The sequence below is a fragment of the Furipterus horrens genome, unplaced genomic scaffold (assembly GCF_987537825.1).
Source record: "Furipterus horrens unplaced genomic scaffold, mFurHor1.1.pri manual_scaffold_2, whole genome shotgun sequence".
In the NCBI taxonomy this organism is placed as follows: Eukaryota; Metazoa; Chordata; class Mammalia; order Chiroptera; family Furipteridae; genus Furipterus; species Furipterus horrens.
In genome coordinates, this window is record NW_028327172.1 from 5,263,683 (window position 1) to 5,282,155 (window position 18,473).

Here is an 18,473-nt window from a genome sequence, read left to right on the forward strand (position 1 = left end):
GGCCAGCGTCCCAGCCCCCTCGCCGCCGCCGCGCTGCAGCCAGGAAAACAACTGCTCACTTCTCCCTGCGTCCTGCCCGCGCTCCCTGCTTCCCGACCGCCCGGGAGTCCAGCCCGGCCGGGGGAGGCGCGGAGCGGGCCGGCCGCCCGGCCTTCCTCCCCTCGCTCCTCCTCTTCGCCTCGACTTGCTGCGGCCTCTCGCTCCTGCCTCCGTCTGGGGCCTTCGCAGGGCCCTGGTCCGGCTCGTGGCTGGGCTCCGTTCCTGGCGGTGGAAGTTGCTGGGCTCCGCGCAGTCCAGCCTCCATCTCTTGGCCTCTCGTGCGCCCCCGCCCGCGCCTGCTGTCCCCTCCCTGCGCGCTTCCTCTGTCCCTCTCCCCAGCAGCCCTCTCTACCCTCTCCCTTGCCTCCCGGCTTGCTGCCCGTCTGGGGCGCCGGGATCATAGCCCCCGTCCGGGCGCGCCCCCTGGGTCCTGAGGCCCCGGATGCCCGGACCCCGAGGGGCTGCTGGCGGCCTGGCCCCTGAGATGCGCGGGGCGGGGGCGGCGGGGCTGCTGGCGCTGCTCCTGCTGCTGCTGCTGCCGCTGCTGGGCCCGGGCGGCGGGGCCGAGGGGGGGCCGGCGGGCGAGCGCGGCGCCGGCGGGGGCGGGGCGCTGGCCCGCGAGCGCTTCAAGGTGGTCTTTGCGCCGGTGATCTGCAAGCGGACCTGTCTCAAGGGCCAGTGTCGGGACAGTTGTCAGCAGGGCTCCAACATGACGCTCATCGGAGAGAATGGCCACAGCACCGATACGCTCACGGGCTCCGGCTTCCGCGTGGGTGAGGGCCGGAGGGCACGGGCCGGGGGAGCGGGGAAGGCCGGCACCAGGACACGTGCGGGATATAAGGCAGAGTAGGCCGTAAGACACTGGGGGCCAGGGGTACTGAGAGCCCAGCAGCGATCTGGGGACCGGGGGCTTCGGGGCCTCAGGGGCGATGGGAGGCTGGAGTCCTGGGGCCAGAGTTGGGAGGGCTGCATGGCTGCCTGGCCTTCACAGCGCTGGGCTAGGGCTGAGGCGTAAGTCAGGTGTGGGGTAATGCTGGGGTCCCAGGTGACACATGCCTCTAGGAAGGTGCTGGGGTCTGAGAGGCCGTGAGGGTCAGCACATGAGGGCTTTGAGGGATGTGAGCTGGGGGCAGGAGAGCTCAGAGAAGGGGTAAATAGTTCCTCAAGAAACGGAGTTGATGGAAGAAAGGAAAAGTCTTTAAAAATGTCTAAAGTCAGGCCAGCCAGGGGTAGACACCTGCATTCTCTGGGAGGAGGAGCTGTCCGCAGGGCTGAGGGTGAGGGACTTAGTTACTGGCAAGGTCTTGGAGCAGAGGGGTGTTGAGGCCCAATTAGTGGAGAGCAGGCCGGGAAGTAGGGGCTGGTTTAGGTCTTCAGTCCCTCCTTTTCCTGGTGTCCCATCTGTGCCATTATGGAGGACATAAGCTCACAACAGCCCTGCCTCAGAGGCCCTCAGCCTCCCTGCCAACAAGCCCTTATGACTTCCCAATTCCACCTGGAGCCCACCCATTCCCCGGCATCTGTCTTCAAAGGGCCAGGCCTGGGGCTCAGCTCTCCTCCCCCAGGGCCCTGTGGGCCAGGCAGAGGGAGGTGTCCCAGCAATAATTACCCTCCTGGACAGGGTAATTAGGCTGGGCCCAGGATGGCACCAGCAAAACAGCCTCTCTTACACATTCCTGTACACTCACAGACCCACTCACAGACCCAAGGAACCGCTATGGCTCACAGGTCTCATGAGGTGCGTGTGTGCGTGTGTGCACATGGCATATACATGGGAGCATGTGTGGGCCTTGGTGTGGCACACTGTGATTAAGTACATGTTCCTTTGTGCTGTCGTCTGGGTGCGCGTCTCCAGTCACCATGGGAGTGTTGATGTGAGTCTGTGTTGGTGTCAGATGCATCTATGAGTGTGTGTGTGAGACCAGATGACTCCATGTGAGCGGACGTGGGCTGGCCCTCCCAGGCCCCCTGGCCATCCCGCCCGGGCTGCTGTCTCCATCCATGCTGCCCACATCCCCAAGGCTCAGCGCCCAGGCCGCAGTGGGCGGATGTCACTGGAAGGTCACCCTCACCGCTATGGGTGACTCACTGGAAGGCAGGAAGGAGAGGATCCTGCCTCCCCTGGCCCAGGACACACCTCTTGTGTCCTGAAAGTCTGACCCCCAAGAGGAGGGGCAGGATGGGCTGGGCTAGGATCCTCTTAGCCAGGCCCTGATGGCCATGAATGTAGGCTGACCCTCTGAGGTCCTTCAGGTGTCCAGGAGAGCAGCGCTCCCGCCTTCCCATCCTGGAAGTTAAGGGCCGCATAGGGCAGGCAGGAGAGAGGCTGCGTCTGGTGTGTGAGTCAGGGTTCCAAGGCTGGATGTCGCCTTGGGATATATGTGTGTGTGACAGAAACACAAAGGTCCCATCCTCTCACTCAGTCACTCCATTCATTCCCCCTGCACCCAGAGCGGAGGCAGACCTAGACTTGCTCTTCAAAGCACCCTTTATTGTGTGGGAGACAGACGTGGCTATAATAACCAAGTCCAGTGCCAGGCAGAGCTGGAGCAGAGGGTGATAACTTAGGAGGGGGAACGGGGGTGACATTGGAAGAGTAAGATCTGGATATACAGAGATGGGGGACAGGGCTCCGAAGGGGAGCACTGGCGTGAGTAAAGCTCTGGAGGCAGAGGATGTGGCTACTTTGTAGCGGGAAATGAGTCCTGGGGCAGGGGGTACACATGGAAAATGCGGGGGGGAGAGCTGAAAGAAGGTTCATGCTGGGCCATGGAGCGCCTTAAAAGTGCCAGCAAGGAAGCCAGCCATGACAGAGGTGTGACTGTGCCAGGACTTTGCTTGAGGTTGATCTGGCAGGAGAGTCAGGGAGCCAGGGAGGAGTCTGGGTGGCAAGGCTTGAAGCAAGGGAGGGCCAGAGGGCATGGGGAGGAAGACAGACAGTACAGAGGCCCACACTGGGCAGGGTGGGAGCAGGAGAGATGGAGCCTCCAGGCTCAGTTATGAGTGACCAGGGCAGGTAGGGATCCCTGGTGGTCCAAGGTCAGGGGAAGTGGGGAGGCAGGGTGCTGATTTCTGTCAGTGTCCCCTGGGTGGAGGTGCCCAAGAGAGGTCCCCTGGAGCTGCAGCTAGAGATGTGGGCATTGTTGGCAGTGATAAGGTGTGAGCCTGGAGTGGCAAGGGGGAGGGGGAGAAATGGGGAGGGCCCAGAGAGGGCTGAGGCCTGAATGGGGAGGGAGGGGGCTTTAGAAGAGGAAGCGCAAGGGAGCAATCGCATTCAAGGAGAAGCTCGAGGGAAGCCTGAGGAGGAAAAGGCTATTCTATCGTCATCTCTTGCTACTACTTATCTAGGACCCTCTCTGTACCAGGCACTGTGCTAAGCGTTTGAACAGGCATTAACTCACTGAATAGATACAACATCCCTGGAGATAAGGACACTGAGGCACAGGAAAGGGACGTCAGTTTTCAGGGCCACACAGTTGGCACATGACCTCTTAGCTAGGATTTAAGTCCAAGACTTAAAGCTCCAGAAGCCAATATGGGTAGAAGGATGTTGGGGAAACTAGAGGACAGTTTCTGTGCGTTTGTGATGTGTTTCAAAAATAAGGTCCTCAAGCAGGACAGAGGCAGTGGGTGGCGAGGAAGATGAGGGGAGACGGGATGTGGGTGAGGGACAGGGCCTGGGTGCTGGATGTGGGGGGTGGGGTTGGCCTCAGTCCTAATCCGCCTCCCCTCCCCAGTGGTGTGCCCTCTGCCCTGCATGAATGGCGGCCAGTGCTCCTCCCGAAACCAGTGTCTGTGCCCTCCGGACTTCACGGGTCGCTTCTGCCAGGTGCCCGCAGGAGGAGCTGGCGGGGGCACTGGCGGCTCGGGCCCTGGAGTGGGCCGGGCTGGAGCCCTGTCCACTGGCGCGCTGCCGCCCCTGGCTCCAGAGAGCGAGTCTGTGGCCAGCAAGCACGCCATCTACGCGGTCCAGGTGATCGCTGATCCGCCGGGGCCCGGGGAGGGGCCCCCTGCCCAGCATGCGGCCTTCCTGGTGCCCTTAGGGCCAGGACAGACCTCAGCAGAAGGTACCGGGCGAGGACAGGCAGACCCGGGAGGCCGAAGGGGGCGGGCGCTAGGGCGGCGGGGGACGCAGGCAGAGGCTAGCCCTGGAGGAACTCCTCGTTGCCAGCCGCGGTGCGGGGCAGCCCTGAGGCCACCGTGCCGCCCCCCAGTGCAGGCTCCGCCCCCCTTGCTGAATGTGCGCGTCCACCACCCGCCCGAGGCCTCCGTCCAAGTGCACCGCATCGAGGGGCTCAATGCCGAGGGCCCAGCCCCCTCCCAGCACCTGCTGCCGCACCCGAAGCCCCAGCACCCGCGGCCGCCCACCCAGAAGCCCCTGGGCCGCTGCTTCCAGGACACGCTGCCCAAGCAGCCCGTGAGTGAATCCCAGCCCCGGCCGGATCGGCCGTGCGGTCTCTCGGGGTTGCCTTATCCCAACTCGTGGGGTCTGCAGGCTGAGGAGGGAGGCAGAGGGCCTCAGGAGGGCGGCTGGGTGGGGGTTGGGTGCTCTGTGACCAGCTCCATGCTCCTCCCACTAGTGTGGCAGCAACCCCCTCCCGGGCCTCACCAAGCAGGAGGACTGCTGCGGGAGCATCGGAACTGCCTGGGGCCAGAACAAGTGCCACAAGTGCCCCCAGCTGCAGTGTGAGTGCCTGGGCTCAGGGACACCCCACCTTGGGGGTGGACCCCACACCCTCCCAGCCCACCACGTTCCTCTGCATCCGCTGTGTCTCTCCTGCGCCCTCCCTGCCCTCCCTGCAGGCCCTCAGTGCCCTCCCCTGCCATGTTCTCTCTCTGCAGACACAGGGGTGCAGAAGCCAGGGCCTGTACGGGAGGTGGGCGCCGACTGCCCCCAGGGCTACAAGAGACTCAACAGCACCCACTGCCAGGGTATGCCAGCCAGGAGATTCTGTGGGCTGGAGGGGCAGGCCATTTGTCCCTGGGGGAGGTCCCAAGGTGTGTGGAAGGAGGAGATGGGGCTGGGGCAGGACCCTGAGGTTCTTGGAGCAGCTTGCTGTCACCCTATGGCCCAGACTAGAGGGACCAAACTCCCACTTACCACAGACATCAATGAGTGTGCAATGCCGGGCATGTGTCGCCACGGTGACTGCCTCAACAACCCTGGCTCCTATCGCTGCGTCTGCCCACCTGGCCATAGCTTGGGCTCCTCCAGAACACAGTGCATTGGTGAGACTGGGGGCTTGGGCTCCTGGGAGGTCCCAAGGCATGGGCTAGAGGGGTAAGGCTCCAAGCAGCAGGGTGAGAGGTCACAGTGGGATCAAGAGTTGAAGGCAGGAGGAACAAGGCCTAGAGCAGTGGGGTCAACAGTCACCTAAGATCTGGGGCTAGAGGTCACATGGGGTCAGGGACTATATGGAGTCGGATCATATGAATCATGGACTTGATGGGTAGGAGGGATAAAGTCAGGAGCAGCTAGATTTGGATCAATGGAGGTTTCAGAGGGTCACATGAGGTCAGAGTAACAGGCTTGGGGGTCACATAAATCCAGGGTCATTTGGGGTCCAGGGCTCCATGAGGATCAAGGGTTATCTGGCCAGAGAGGCAAGGTCTAAAGCAGCTGGGAAGAGGGACGTGGGCAGTGCCCAGGCCCAGATGCCCATGCCCGTCCCTGGCCCCTGCAGCAGACAAGCCGGAGGAGAAGAGCCTGTGTTTCCGCCTGGTGAGCGCTGAGCACCAGTGCCAGCACCCGCTGACCACGCGCCTCACCCGCCAGCTCTGCTGCTGCAGTGTCGGCAAGGCCTGGGGTGCGAGGTGCCAGCGTTGCCCCGCCGATGGCACTGGTGAGCCCTGGGCGTGTGGGGCCGGGGGCCTGGCTGCCTACATGCCTGTCCAGGAACACTCACTTCTGCGCCACTTGCTCTGGCCACAGCTGCCTTCAAGGAGATCTGTCCAGCTGGAAAGGGGTACCACATCCTCACGTCCCACCAGACGCTCACCATTCAGGGCGAAAGTGACTTTTCCCTTTTCCTGCACCCTGATGGGCCACCCAAGCACCAGCAGCTGCCTGAGAGCCCCAGCCGGGGGCCGCCACCTGAGAACACAGAGGAAGAGAGAGGTCTGGCCTGACCCTTTCCATTCTCTCACAGATGCTGAATCTGACCTCTAACCCCAGTCCCTGGCCTAACCACTGATCCCCAGAGCTGACCCTCTCACCCTAACCAAGACTGTAACCCCAGCATTTAACCTATGAGCAACAGGATCTGACCATTCCCTGCCCTCCAGATCTATCCCTCTGATCCCAGAACGCCTTTGATTTTCAGATCAGGGCATTGATTCAACCCAAATGCTGGCCCTAGATCTGATCTTCTGACCCCTGACCCACGATTTGACCCTAACTATAACCTCCTAAGCGTTGTTCTATAACTCAAGGACCTTGACCAACCATACCTGTTCCCCGGATCCATGATGCAAACACTCCCTGACCCCAGGATCTAACCCTTGACACTTGACCCAGAGACATGATGGTTGAACTCTCAGAGACCCCAACCACAAACACCGAACTGCTGATCCCAGACCTGACTCCCTTCTCTCAGCCCAACACTTAACGGCCCCATCTGCTTCCCTTGTAGGGGTGAGCACTGCCTCAGTGAGTACGAGAGCCCAGGCGGGAGGGACAGGGAGGCAAAGAAGACACTGAGGGCTCACGCTGCTCTCACCTGCAGCCAGTGATGGAGGAGCAGTCGGCACAGCAGAGCCACCCAACAGCTACCACATCTCCTGCCAGGCCCTACCCGGGTGAGATGGGCGCTGCAGGGACTAGGCCACAGGGCTGTCACTGCTGGGGGAAGTTCACAGCCTAGGCTCCAGGGGGCGGTGGAGCTGGGTGTGAAGTTCCCAGTCAATGGCCTTCGTAGAGGGGCTGCTGGCTCTCCTGCTCTCCTGCCCTCCTCGCCCCCTGATGGGTCTGCGCTGCCACCCCTAGAGCTGATCTCCCGGCCCTCGCCCTCCACCGTACGCTGGTTCCTGCCGGACTTGCCCCCATTAGAGATCGCCCCCACTCAGGTCACAGGTAAGATCTGCCCACCTTGGCCATATCTTGGGTAAAACATGCCCCCTAGCTTAGTTTACCTCCTTTTCCACCTCCCTCCAATTATTCTGGAGCTATAACATTTATCCAGGGCTTACTGTGTACCAGGCCTTGGGGGCCCCTCCATGTGCAGCAGAGACCCCACTCTGCCCTCAAGTAATATGAGCATTATAGTGGTCAATACAGTCTGAAACTATTTATTCATTCTTCATTCATTCCTTCAACAAATATTTATTGAGCACCTACTATGTGCCAGGCACTGTTTAGGTCTGGGATACGGTAGTAACTAAAACAGACAAAAATTCCCTATCCTTGCAGAGTAGACAGACATCAAACAGTTACTGAGCAAATTTACGAAAAAAGTAAGTCAGAGAAAAAGAAAGAAGTCCGGGGGTTGTGATGATGGGCAGGGTGGCAACGAGAGACTTTCCGAGCAGGATTTAAAGACTGTTAGGAATTAAAGAGGAGAAGATTGGTGAAAAAACATTCCAAGGGAAGTTCAGTTTGGGCAAAGCAATGGAAACATGAAACTGGTGGAGGAGGGAGAAACCACACACAGATCAGTGTTTCTGAACCAGGGCAGGGCCTGCACACAGAGCCCTGTTAAGAGGCTTGGGTTTGATTCCAAAGGCTGTGGGAAGTGTCTGCAGGGTTTGGGGCATCATAATTGCTAGCTACGGCTGAGCAATTGCCCTGTGCCGGGCACTGACTGAAGAGTCCTACATACTAAATATCATTTAGCCTCTCATACTCTGTGAAGTGGGCGTTGGCCTCATTTTCCATTGAGAAGATTGAGACTCAGAGAGGTTCGGTAACTTGCCCCAGGTCACACAGCTGAGCTAGATTCAAGCCCATGTCTTTGTGGACTCCAAAGCGACAAGGGAGCTGCCAGCCTGGTTGAAACTCAGAGGTTACATTTGCTTCTGGGGTGAGGGTATGAGTGGAAGATGCCTTCCCTGGAGGCCTGAACAGGCTAGGACAGCCCAGTGGCCGCCCAGGGCGCTGTGGGAATATGGAGGAAGAGGCACCTGGGGAGGCTTCTCAGAGGAAGGGTGTTAAGAACATCAGAGAGAGGCACTCCAGGCGAAGAGAACAGCCTGCAAAAGTCCACTGGCCAGGTGTGTCTGGGTGGGACAGAGTTCAGCATTAAGGCCTGGGGGTGCGGTGGGGGGCAGATACAGGAGGCAGGGGAAGGACCAAAAGGAGGGAGAGGTAGGAGGCTGGAAGGCCTGGGACTGGTGTCAAAGAAGGCGAGGGCAGTTCCTGATCTGACCACTTATGCACAACCATGGGACAAGGATTCCCAGGAGACCAGCTCCTGCCTGCCTTGGGGTTGGGGGGTGGAATCAATCATTAAGTGGGGGGGCCTCACGTCCATGATGCAAGGGGGGTTGAGGGTCATTGGGCCAGAGGATATTGATGTGACTGAGGCCGCAGGGTTTAAAATGTTGAGGTGACTGGGGTCAGGGTAGAGTGAGTGGAGCTAGAATATCAACGCTCCTGGAGCTGAGGAAATAGGGATGTTAGGGACCTAGGGTCATGATTTGGGGATATGTGGGATGGAGGTGTAGGGAATGCTAGGGCTGGAGTGTGCGTGTACAGGGACCTGAGGTCACGGTGTGACCAGGCTCAGGTATCAGAATCGTTAGGAATGAGGTACTGGCGTGGCAGAAAGTGAGTGCTCCCCGCTGGACCGCCCGCCTGACCTGCCCCCTCCCCTCCCTGCCGCAGAGACGGAAGAGTGCCGGCTGAACCAGAACATCTGTGGCCACGGAGAGTGCGTCCAGGGCCCCTCCGGCTACTCCTGCCACTGCAACCCGGGCTACCGGTCACACCCGCAGCACCACTACTGCGTGGGTGAGCGGGGCGCGCGGGTGGCCCGGGGGTGGCCCTGGCTCCCGACGCCCTTTTGATGACTCTGCTCGCGCGTCCTTCTCAGACGTGAACGAGTGCGAGGCGGAGCCCTGCGGCACCGGCAGGGGCATCTGCATGAACACCGGTGGCTCCTACAACTGCCATTGCAACCGCGGCTACCGCCTGCACGTGGGCGCCGGGGGTCGCTCGTGCGTGGGTGAGCAAGGCCGGGGCGGGCGCGGCGCGGGGGCTGAGCGCAAGGCGGGCTCTCCTCCAGGCCGCCGCGGGACCCCCTCCGCCCCCCATCGCACCGCTCGCGCCCCCTTCCTTCCGCTCAGATCTGAACGAGTGCGCCAAGCCCCACCTGTGCGGCGACGGCGGCTTCTGCATCAACTTCCCGGGTCACTACAAGTGCAACTGCTATCCTGGCTACCGACTCAAGGCCTCCCGGCCGCCCGTGTGCGAAGGTGGGGGAGACGCCCTCCAGCCCGACCGGGGCCCTCAGCTTCCCTCGACCTGGGGTGGGGGCGGGGGCGGGGGCCTGCACTGTCTCTGCCCAGCTCAGGGCCTCTCAGAGGCTGGGGTCCGGGAGCCCACAGGGGCGCGTTCACCTTGCTTATCTGTGACGGAGGGAGGCCCTGCCGAGGACCCCGAGCGCCCGGCTGGCCACGTTGTTCCCAAACGGGCCTTTCTCCCTCCTGCGCAGACATCGACGAGTGCCGGGATCCTAGCTCCTGTCCGGATGGCAAATGCGAGAACAAACCCGGGAGCTTCAAGTGCATCCCCTGTCAGCCTGGCTACCGTAGCCAGGGGGGCGGGGCCTGTCGCGGTGAGGGCGGGGTCTGGGCCAAGGACGGGGCGCGGGGGGGGGGGGGGGCGGGGACTTCGAAGGCAAATGGGAGGGACCTGTCTCGGAGTTGCCCCCAAGAGGAAGCCTGATGGGCTCCGGGTAGGGCGGGGGGCGGGCTAGTGGCGGGGAGAGTCTCCTGGAAGGCGGGACCCTCACGCCCGCCGAGGGACGGTGCCGTGGGGCGGAGTCCGAGACGAGTCTTCTTTGCTCGCAGACGTGAATGAATGCGCCGAGGGCAGCCCCTGCTCGCCCGGCTGGTGCGAGAACCTCCCAGGCTCCTTCCGCTGCACGTGCGCCCAGGGCTACGCGCCCGCGCCAGACGGCCGCAGTTGCCTGGGTGAGAGCTATAGCCCCCCACCCCCCACCCCACAACCTCTCCTGCCACCCATTCGCGCCGGAGCTGGGGACGGGGTCACCTGGTCTCAGACGGGTGGGCAGGAGGTAGCTAACTGACCAGTCCCATTCACTGATCTGTTCGCTCGTTTTCTCAGAGAAGTTGGTCAACGAAGGACTACCAGAATTTCCACGTAGGAAGGGTCTTAGGAAGCAAGGCTTGAAGCTGCGTTTGCAAAGCAGGTTACTTAAACCTGAAGGAAAAAAAGATGTTAAGGAATGGAGGGGGGTTATAGCAGTCCCCGTTGCACTAATGTTTCTTATGTACCAAGAAGCCAGTTGGGGACAGGGAAGCAGAGAAGGTGGGGCACACGAGACGCAGCACAGTGGACCGCTGTGGGCCTGGAAGGAGTGTGGATGCTCCTGGGAAACACCAGCTGGGGCCTGAATTGTCTTAAAGGATCGATAGGAATTGGCCAAGCAAAGAAAGGTGAGAGGGAACCAGGGCGCCAGGCAGAGCAACTCGGAGGTGAAAAGCAGTGCACTGTGCAGGGACTGTAAGGTACAAGCAGGGGATGGGGACTGAGGCTGGCTGGTGAGGGGCAGGTCCCCACCACTTGCACCGCCCCCCACTCCCCCAAGGTTGAGCTTCATCCTGAGGGTAAGAGGCACCTGAGCATTTTAAGGGGAAGAAAGACAAGATTCACTAGTTGCTTTAGAAAGTTCCCTGATGCCAAGTTTGGAGGCTGGCTGGACGTCTGTTGGAGAGACTCAGGACAGAGATGCTGGTGGATGTGTTGAGAGCGGTGGCCTCAGGATGGTCATGAGATGATGAGCTATTAGAGAACTATTAGAGCAAATTACCTGGGCTTGATAACTCGATGTCCAGGTGAGGGAGAGAAAGGAGTGAGGGGCCCTCCACATTTCTGGTTTGGGTGATGCAGAAGATTGTGCTCCTCGCTGGGATAGGGTCCCCAGGAGGGGGGCACGTTTGATAAGGAAGACACTAAGTTTCCTGTTGGACAAGTTGAGTGAGTGGTCCTTATGGGCCTCTCAGCTGGAGGTGCCGACAGAGGGCGGACCGCACAGATTGGAAGCCTTGGGCCAGACACACCCACCTGGACCCTGGGGGCTGTGGAACTTTTGGATGTACCTGCTCAGCCAAGGAGGGTGGGTCCATTAAGGGGAGCCTTGGCAGAGACATGGGGACACTGCCACATGAGTGGCAGTCAGTCAGGGGAACAGGAGCGGGAAGTGGGGGTGCAGGGGTGGTAGGAAGGCCCAGGGAGCAGCAGCTAAGAAGCTGGGGAGGAGAGCAGAGGAGGATGAACTAAATGCAATAGTTTCTTGAAAACTTACTAATGGTGACATATAAAGGCCCTGGTGGCCTTGGCAGAAGGCTTCTGTGGCATTATAAGAGGCCAGGTGATGCAGGCAGCACATGAGGAAAAGCAAGAGCTGGGGTCACCGGGTGGGGTTTTGGGCGGTAGGCTGAGGAGGAGATGCCAGGAAGGTGGTCAGGGGACGACCGGAGCAGCTGGGAGAGGAGCCATGGATAGGAGAAGGGACATCTCTTGGCTGTAATGCGAGCAAGAGGGAATGGATGTAGATAGTGGTTTTCGGGAGGTTAAAAGAGATTATCCTTAATTCTCTCAATGAACAGTAAAGGGCCAGGAGTTGAGTAGAGGACTTGAGAACAGTCAGCGTTTGGAACCACCTAGCGACTTTCTAGAAGTCAAGACTTGAGAGGAGGGGAGAGGGTGGCACTCGCCACACTGAGGATCTGGCCAGAGGGAGTGGCCATGGCCCAGAGTTCCCAGCTTGGTGGCTGCCTCAAGCTCTACTCAGTACTCAGTACTCAGTACTCAGGATCCAGAGACCAAGAGGCAGGCCATGGCCCTGACTTTGCCAGACCAGTGAAGAGGGACAGGTGTTCACAGGGCCCTGCGAGAGAGGGTGGAGTATGGACAGGAGAGCAGCCGAAGCGGTGGGAAGGAAGCAGCATCTGAGACAGAGGCCCAAGGTGAGGGAGGTCCAGCCTCTTGTCCCTAGAGCGAGTGGCTGGCATTGAGGTGAAGGTCACAAACTGGAGATCAAGGAATGAATGGTCAGAGGCTGGCCCTGGCTGTCCGTCCACATGGATGTTGAAAGCTTCTAGGATGAGGAGGGAGACAGGGAGAGGGACCAGGAAGGTGGGTGCTAACAGCAATAGGATAGAGAAGGTGGGGGTTGGCATGGGAGCCAAGGGCACCTCCAAGGAAGGGGTCTGGGGTGTGGGCAACAACCATCTTCCACCAGAAAGGACTGCAGAGGAGCATGTTCTCGGGGGGAGCAAGGTTCCTTTACTGCATAAGCAGAAGAAATTATTCTGTGAGGACAAAAACATAAAGGGAGCATTATTTAATTTACGTGGAAGAAAGGGAACCACGGCAGGTGAGGGAAGGGTCACAGCAGAAGGGAGAGCAATTGGGGTAAGGAGGCCCAGGGCAGCACGGGGGGGGGGGGGGTGTGTGGGAAAGTGCCTCTTGTTTGGTGAGGATGAACCAAGGGGAGACCTGAGCTCTTCTGAATCAGACACAGCCAGCACATGGCCTGGTCACCAGGGCACGATGTGCCACACGGGAGTAGGGTGAGTGTCCTACATTTCTCAGCTCTTGTGCTCCAGGCCATGGGCAGGAGTGGGGAAAGGGTAGCAGAGGCCTGAAACACCCCCCCATCCTGGCCCTATGACACCCCCTGTGCCCTGCAGATGTGGATGAGTGTGAGGCTGGGGACGTGTGTGACAATGGCATCTGCACCAACACACCAGGCTCCTTTCAGTGTCAGTGCCTCTCTGGCTATCATCTGTCAAGGGACCGGAGCCGCTGTGAGGGTAAGGGGCACCTAGAACTGGGGGGCTGACCTGTTCCTCCCTACCCCAGAACCTCCACTGTCCAGGTCCCCAGTCCAGGAGCAACCTATAAATAAGCCAGGCATTCCCATGTCCAGCACCCATCCAGATCCAAGGTGGGATACGGAGTGTGGGCCCCAGTGGGGCTCTGTGAGAAGTCGTGGCAGCCTCAGGCTGGGTGAGGGGGTCAATCCTGAGATTCTCCACTTCTTTGACCCTCTGCAGACATTGATGAGTGCGACTTCCCTGCAGCCTGCATTGGGGGTGACTGCATCAACACCAATGGCTCCTACCGATGTCTCTGTCCCCAGGGTCACCGGCTGGTAGGCGGCAGGAAGTGTCAAGGTATGGGGGGATTGGGTGTGAGCTCCTGAGGTGGAATGGCAGGGAGCAGTCATCTCCTAGACACACTGTTGATCTGTCTGTCTTTCCTTCTATCCATGCACTCAGTCTTCCTTCCACTCTTTTACAAGAACAGTAACAGTAACAATGACAGTAAATGCATGGTGCCTACTATGTGCCAATTCACCCTTCCATGTTGTCCTCCAACAAGTGTTTGCTGAGAACCTCCCGTTTGCCAAGTGCTGTCCTAGGTCTTGAGCAATGACCTGGGCTCCCAGCTAGGAAAGGCTGATACATAAACTGATTCTTACAGTTCAGGGTTTTGACTGCCAAAAGTGGTCTGGACTAGTGATTAATTGCAACAGAGAGGTAACAGTTGAATCAGAACCCGAAGCATAAACAGGATTCCCTCAAGCATAAATATGTTCCCTAAGCAGAGAGAAGCATGGGATGATATTGCAGGCCCCAAGAACAGTCTTTGCAAAGCACAGAGATCTGGAAGGAGATAGTTGTGTTTTAGGAGAGAGTAGACACTGGTACCCTAGAGAGAGTAGAAGGTTTTGGTGGTTTAAAGTAAAGGGTGCTGAGACTTAAAAGATATTGGGAGAGCATGTGCCCTGACTGGGAATTGAACTGGCGACCCTTTGGTTTGCAGGCCAGCGCTCAGTCCACTGAGCCACACCAACCAGGGCTAAAGGTTTTCTGAAGAATAATGTAGTGAATGTGGACTGACCATCTGCTCACAATAATTGCAAATTGACTTCCAGGATTATAAAGTATCCTCTGTTCACACATCTGCCCACATGCAGACAAACAGGAGAGGACTTCCTATTGTGTGTGCTTTGAGATCAATGTAGAAGTTTAGGTTCTGAACTTGTGTGAGGCCCTTGAGGCACACCCCCAGGAAAGAGGGGCTTGTTTCCCTCTGAACAGCTCTTCCTGCTCCCCCCCATTCCACCCCCCAAGACATAGATGAGTGCAGCCAGGACCCAGGCCTATGCCTTCCCCATGGGGCCTGTGAGAACCTGCAGGGTTCCTACGTCTGCATCTGTGATGAGGGCTTCACACCCACCCAGGACCAGCATGGCTGTGAGGGTGAGTGCCTCCCAGCTCCCTCCTCTGACCAGAGGGCTCCCCTGAGCTGCAGCTGGGATTCAGAGATGTATCCTGGTCCCACCCTCTGAAATTTGGGGAACAGGGAGAAATCTCTTACTGGTGAGAGTCCAGTTGGGCCAGATCTGGCAGGAGAACCCTGAATGCTAGTTTGAGGATGGAGCTTGGCTCTCACAGGGTGGTTCTGGGGAGCCAGGGCATGTGGGGGAGCAGAGGGATGAGGTTTCTGGGCAGTGTGGACAGGAAGATCCTGTCTGCAGGACGCTGAGCTGCCCTTTCCTCCTCTCAGAAGTGGAGCAGCCCCATCACAAGAAGGAGTGCTACCTTAACTTCGATGACACGGTGTTCTGTGACAGTGTACTTGCCACCAATGTTACCCAGCAAGAGTGCTGCTGCTCACTGGGGGCTGGCTGGGGAGACCACTGCGAGATCTACCCCTGCCCTGTCTACAGCTCAGGTCAGGAGCCAGCAGGCCTTTTCCCTTCCTGAGCCTCAGTTTGGATTGGGGGAAATGGCCCCTCCCTGGGTGCATGGGAAATGAAGAGAGCTCCGCCCTGAGCCAACAGCCAGCATGAGCACGCTCAGTCCTGCCTCTTTCCTTCCCCTCTTATCCTGCAGCTGAGTTCCACAGCCTCTGCCCTGACGGGAAGGGCTACACCCAGGACAACAGCATTGTCAACTACGGCATCCCAGCCCATCGTGGTAAGCCCCGACTCGGTGCGGTCCACCACGCTTTAGACAGCTGCCCGACCCTGCTGGTGCTTACCTGGTCAGGTGTGGGAGCTTCCTTGGTCCGTTGGGAGAGCTGTTGTCTGCCCCGCCCCTCTACCAAGCCCCGCCCTCGTCACGCATGTTAGTGTGCGGAAGTCTCTACCACTGAGTGTGCTCGGCTCCCGTGGTAAGCACAGCTCATAGGTCCTGGGCTTGCCAGGCCTCAGTGGCCCCACAGGTAGAGGCTGCTGGCCACACTCGGCTTGTCACTCCGCAGACATCGACGAGTGCGTCTTGTTTGGGGTGGAGATCTGCAAAGAGGGCAAGTGCGTGAACACACAGCCCGGGTACGAGTGCTATTGCAAGCAAGGCTTCTACTACGACGGGAACCTGTTGGAGTGCGTGGGTGAGTGCAGCCGGCCCCTGGCCACGGGAAAGAGGCCAGGAGACACGCGGGACAGCGGCCCGGCTGCTACCACTCGCGTTTTCCTCCCCGCAGACGTGGACGAGTGCTTGGATGAGTCCAACTGCCGGAACGGAGTGTGCGAGAACACACGAGGCGGCTACCGCTGTGCCTGCACGCCCCCGGCCGAGTACAGCCCCGCGCAGCGACAGTGTCTGAGCCCGGAGGAGATGGGTGAGGCCCGGGCCTGTGGCTGCGGAAACAGGAGGAAGGTGGGGGCCCTGGATGAGCTGTGACACTCCTCCCCCCGCCATCCCTTTGCTCCCTATAGACGTGGACGAGTGCCAGGACCCCGCAGCCTGCCGCCCTGGCCGCTGCGTCAACCTACCGGGCTCCTACCGCTGCGAGTGTCGCCCGCCCTGGGTGCCTGGGCCATCGGGCAGAGACTGCCAGCGCCCCGACAGCCCGGCTGGTAAGGGCGAGGGGTGTCCGAAGCTGACTCTAGGGCCCTGTCTGCCCTGTCAAGCACCGGGGGGCAGACGGGCGGTCCTTGCTTCGGGCCTCTCCCTGACACCTGGCCCCCTGCCGCAGACCGTGCCCCGGAGCGGCGGGACGTGTGCTGGACCCAGCGCGGAGAGGACGGCATGTGTGCAAGCCCCCTGGCTGGGCCCGCCCTCACCTTCGACGACTGCTGCTGTCGCCAAGGCCGTGGTTGGGGTGCCCAGTGCCGCCTGTGCCCTCCGCGCGGCGCTGGTGAGCCGACCAGGGAAGGGTTGGATCTGAGGGGGGTCAGGAGCTGAGTTGCACCGACCACACTGACCACCGACTGCCTCTCCCAGGACCCCAGTGCCCAACATCGCAGAGTGAGAGCAATTCCTTCTGGGACGCAAGCCCCCTACAGCTGGGGAAGCAGCGGCGAGGTGAGAGTAGCGGAGGGGACAGAGGCGGGGTCCCTGCCATCGCTGGGGTCGGTGTTGACATATCTGTTCTGCCGGCTGGCCGGCGCAGAAGAGGACAGCTCAGAGGAGGATTCCGACGAGTGTCGCTGCGTGAGCGGCCGCTGCGTGCCGCGGCCCAGCGGAGCCGTGTGCGAGTGTCCGGGTGGCTTCCAGCTTGACGCCTCCCGAGCACGCTGCGTGGGTGAGCCCGGTGGAGGGGGCGGGGCCAGAGATTGGGGGCGGGGCCCTGCGAACCAGCCGGCACCGGCAGCTAAGGGGGCTGTGCTGCGCGGACACCCTGGTGAAGTCCACCCCTGTCACCCCCACCTCCAGACATCGACGAGTGCCGAGAGCTGAACCAGCGCGGGCTGCTGTGCAAGAGCGAGCGCTGCGTGAACACTAACGGTTCCTTCCGCTGTGTCTGCAAAGCTGGCTTCGTGCGCAGCCGCCCACATGGGGCCTGCGTGCCCCAGCGCCGCCGCTGATACCACCTTTGGCCTGGACCTCGGCGATCACCAAGCAGTTTCTGCCCGACACTGGGGCGAGCTCAGCCTCTAGCTTCTGCCTGGACTCCAGGGCTCAGACCCAGGGACCCTCTGGGTCTGCAGACCCCTTCCAGAGCCCCTTGTCCCAAGGGTGCCCATCTGACTCCACCAGGTTGACAAGATGTTGGGCCTTCGGGCGCTGCCTGCCTTCCTCCCAGAGGTTGCTCCCTAGAAACTGATAAATCAGATCGTGCCTTCTTACTCTTGGCTCTGTGGTGGGCACGGACTCTGCAGGGCAGCGCCAGACCCCAGCCTCCTTGGAGGGGCTAGACTGAGCCCAGCACAGGGATGTGAAATACAATTTATTGTGGCTCTGATTATGTACACATGAGATGTGCCTGGCCGGGCTGGCCGGGCTGGCATGGTTTGTACAATAAATACATCCATGGGGCCTGCTCTCCATGGCCTGGAAGCGCCCATGCTGGGAAACACCCACCCCAGCAGTTCAGTCCAGCTTCCTGGTCCCCAGTTTCATGGGGCCCTTGGCGGCCTTCTTCTCAGCACGTTTGGCCTCTATCTCCCGCCGACGTTCCTCCCGCTTCTTCCGAGCCAGCTCAGCCTTCACCTGCCCTGGAACAGGAAAGGGGGACAGGCTGAGGCCCTCAGGACGACCTGGGTCTCAGACTCCCACCCATGCCCGTGGGGAGGGGTGAGGTGTGTCAGCTCTGCCAGGGGAAGCACTTACGGCACTCCGTCTCCAGGCCCTCCCAGTTGTCATCACCCCACAAATCAGGTCTTGGCTGAAAAAGGAAGCATGGCCTGGAGTGGAGGCCTGCTCTTTGCGGAGGTCCATCCCAGGTCTGTACCCTCCCACTGGGCTGGTGCTGAGTACCTGGGCCCCAACCTCCCGACGTGCCGACAGGTCAGCAAAGGGGTCGCCTTTCTCACTGGGCTCTGGTCCACCCCAGTGATACTCGCTGGCCAGTCGTGTGCCCTCGGGGGGTGGCTCCTGGGGGCTCGGCTCCTGCCAACCCTGCTCCCACGACCCCTCAGCTTCCCAGCTGTTCCAGTCTGACTCGGGGGATTTGTGGTCAGGGTTGCTGGTCTGCAGAAGAGAAGGGGGAGGTAGCACCAGACAGTGGGGCCAGGCCTGGCTTCCCACACATACACACATCGTGTCCGTCCCATCCAGCTCACCTGCCCAGCATGGCGGGCTTGGCCCCCAGTACTCCAGTTGTCCTGCTGGGCTAATACAGACTCGGCCTCCTGCTGCAGTGTGGGAAGGAGAACACAACCATAGACTTCCCCCCCCCCCAAACCCCACCCAAAAGGGCAAGGAAGACCTCCAGCCACTTCCTAGCCATGGGTTCCACCCTTTTTTCATTTGCCTTCCACCTCATTTGCTCCTCAAGCCCGTTTCACATC

At 60.2% G+C, this 18,473-nt stretch overlaps 2 protein-coding genes across 5 annotated transcripts in view; one reads left to right on the forward strand and one right to left on the reverse strand.

Moving 5' to 3' along the window:
- On the forward strand, positions 1–17,499 carry LTBP3 (latent transforming growth factor beta binding protein 3). The gene is made up of 28 exons (XM_090258618.1): positions 1–812; positions 3,777–4,106; positions 4,254–4,456; positions 4,620–4,725; positions 4,882–4,971; positions 5,146–5,268; positions 5,724–5,882; positions 5,972–6,157; positions 6,672–6,688; positions 6,765–6,837; positions 7,025–7,111; positions 8,861–8,986; positions 9,069–9,200; positions 9,322–9,450; positions 9,690–9,812; positions 10,048–10,170; positions 12,916–13,038; positions 13,282–13,401; positions 14,365–14,493; positions 14,801–14,968; positions 15,130–15,213; positions 15,500–15,628; positions 15,722–15,859; positions 15,957–16,097; positions 16,217–16,378; positions 16,465–16,545; positions 16,634–16,765; positions 16,897–17,499. The coding sequence occupies exons 1-28, from the start codon at positions 482–484 to the stop codon at positions 17,046–17,048; spliced, it is 3,897 nt and encodes a 1,298-aa protein (XP_090114744.1). The 5' UTR covers positions 1–481; the 3' UTR covers positions 17,049–17,499.
- Positions 17,398–18,473, reverse strand: part of SCYL1 (SCY1 like pseudokinase 1) — an 11,150-nt gene continuing 10,074 nt past the window's right edge. Inside the window, exons 15-18 of one of the 4 annotated variants that reach the window (XM_090258559.1) lie at positions 18,246–18,314; positions 17,941–18,153; positions 17,794–17,848; positions 17,398–17,678 (exon numbers count right to left, since the gene is read on the reverse strand). In XM_090258559.1, the coding sequence (XP_090114685.1) occupies positions 17,554–17,678; positions 17,794–17,848; positions 17,941–18,153; positions 18,246–18,314 (462 nt within the window). In that variant the 3' untranslated portion in view covers positions 17,398–17,553. Of the gene's footprint in view, positions 17,679–17,793; positions 17,849–17,940; positions 18,154–18,245; positions 18,318–18,473 lie in introns of all 4 variants that reach the window. The other 3 variants (XM_090258553.1, XM_090258567.1, XM_090258572.1) reach the window with 3 other exon arrangements.

Excerpts from the sequence above, each read along its gene's own strand:
- LTBP3 (XM_090258618.1), top strand. The coding sequence starts at position 482 with ATGCCCGGACCCCGAGGGGCTGCTGGCGGCCTGGCCCCTGAGATGCGC. Across the intron at positions 4,107-4,253 it reads AGGACAGACCTCAGCAGAAG|TGCAGGCTCCGCCCCCCTTG; the intron begins GTACCGGGCGAG and ends GCCGCCCCCCAG. Across the intron at positions 9,813-10,047 it reads GGGGGGCGGGGCCTGTCGCG|ACGTGAATGAATGCGCCGAG; the intron begins GTGAGGGCGGGG and ends CTTTGCTCGCAG.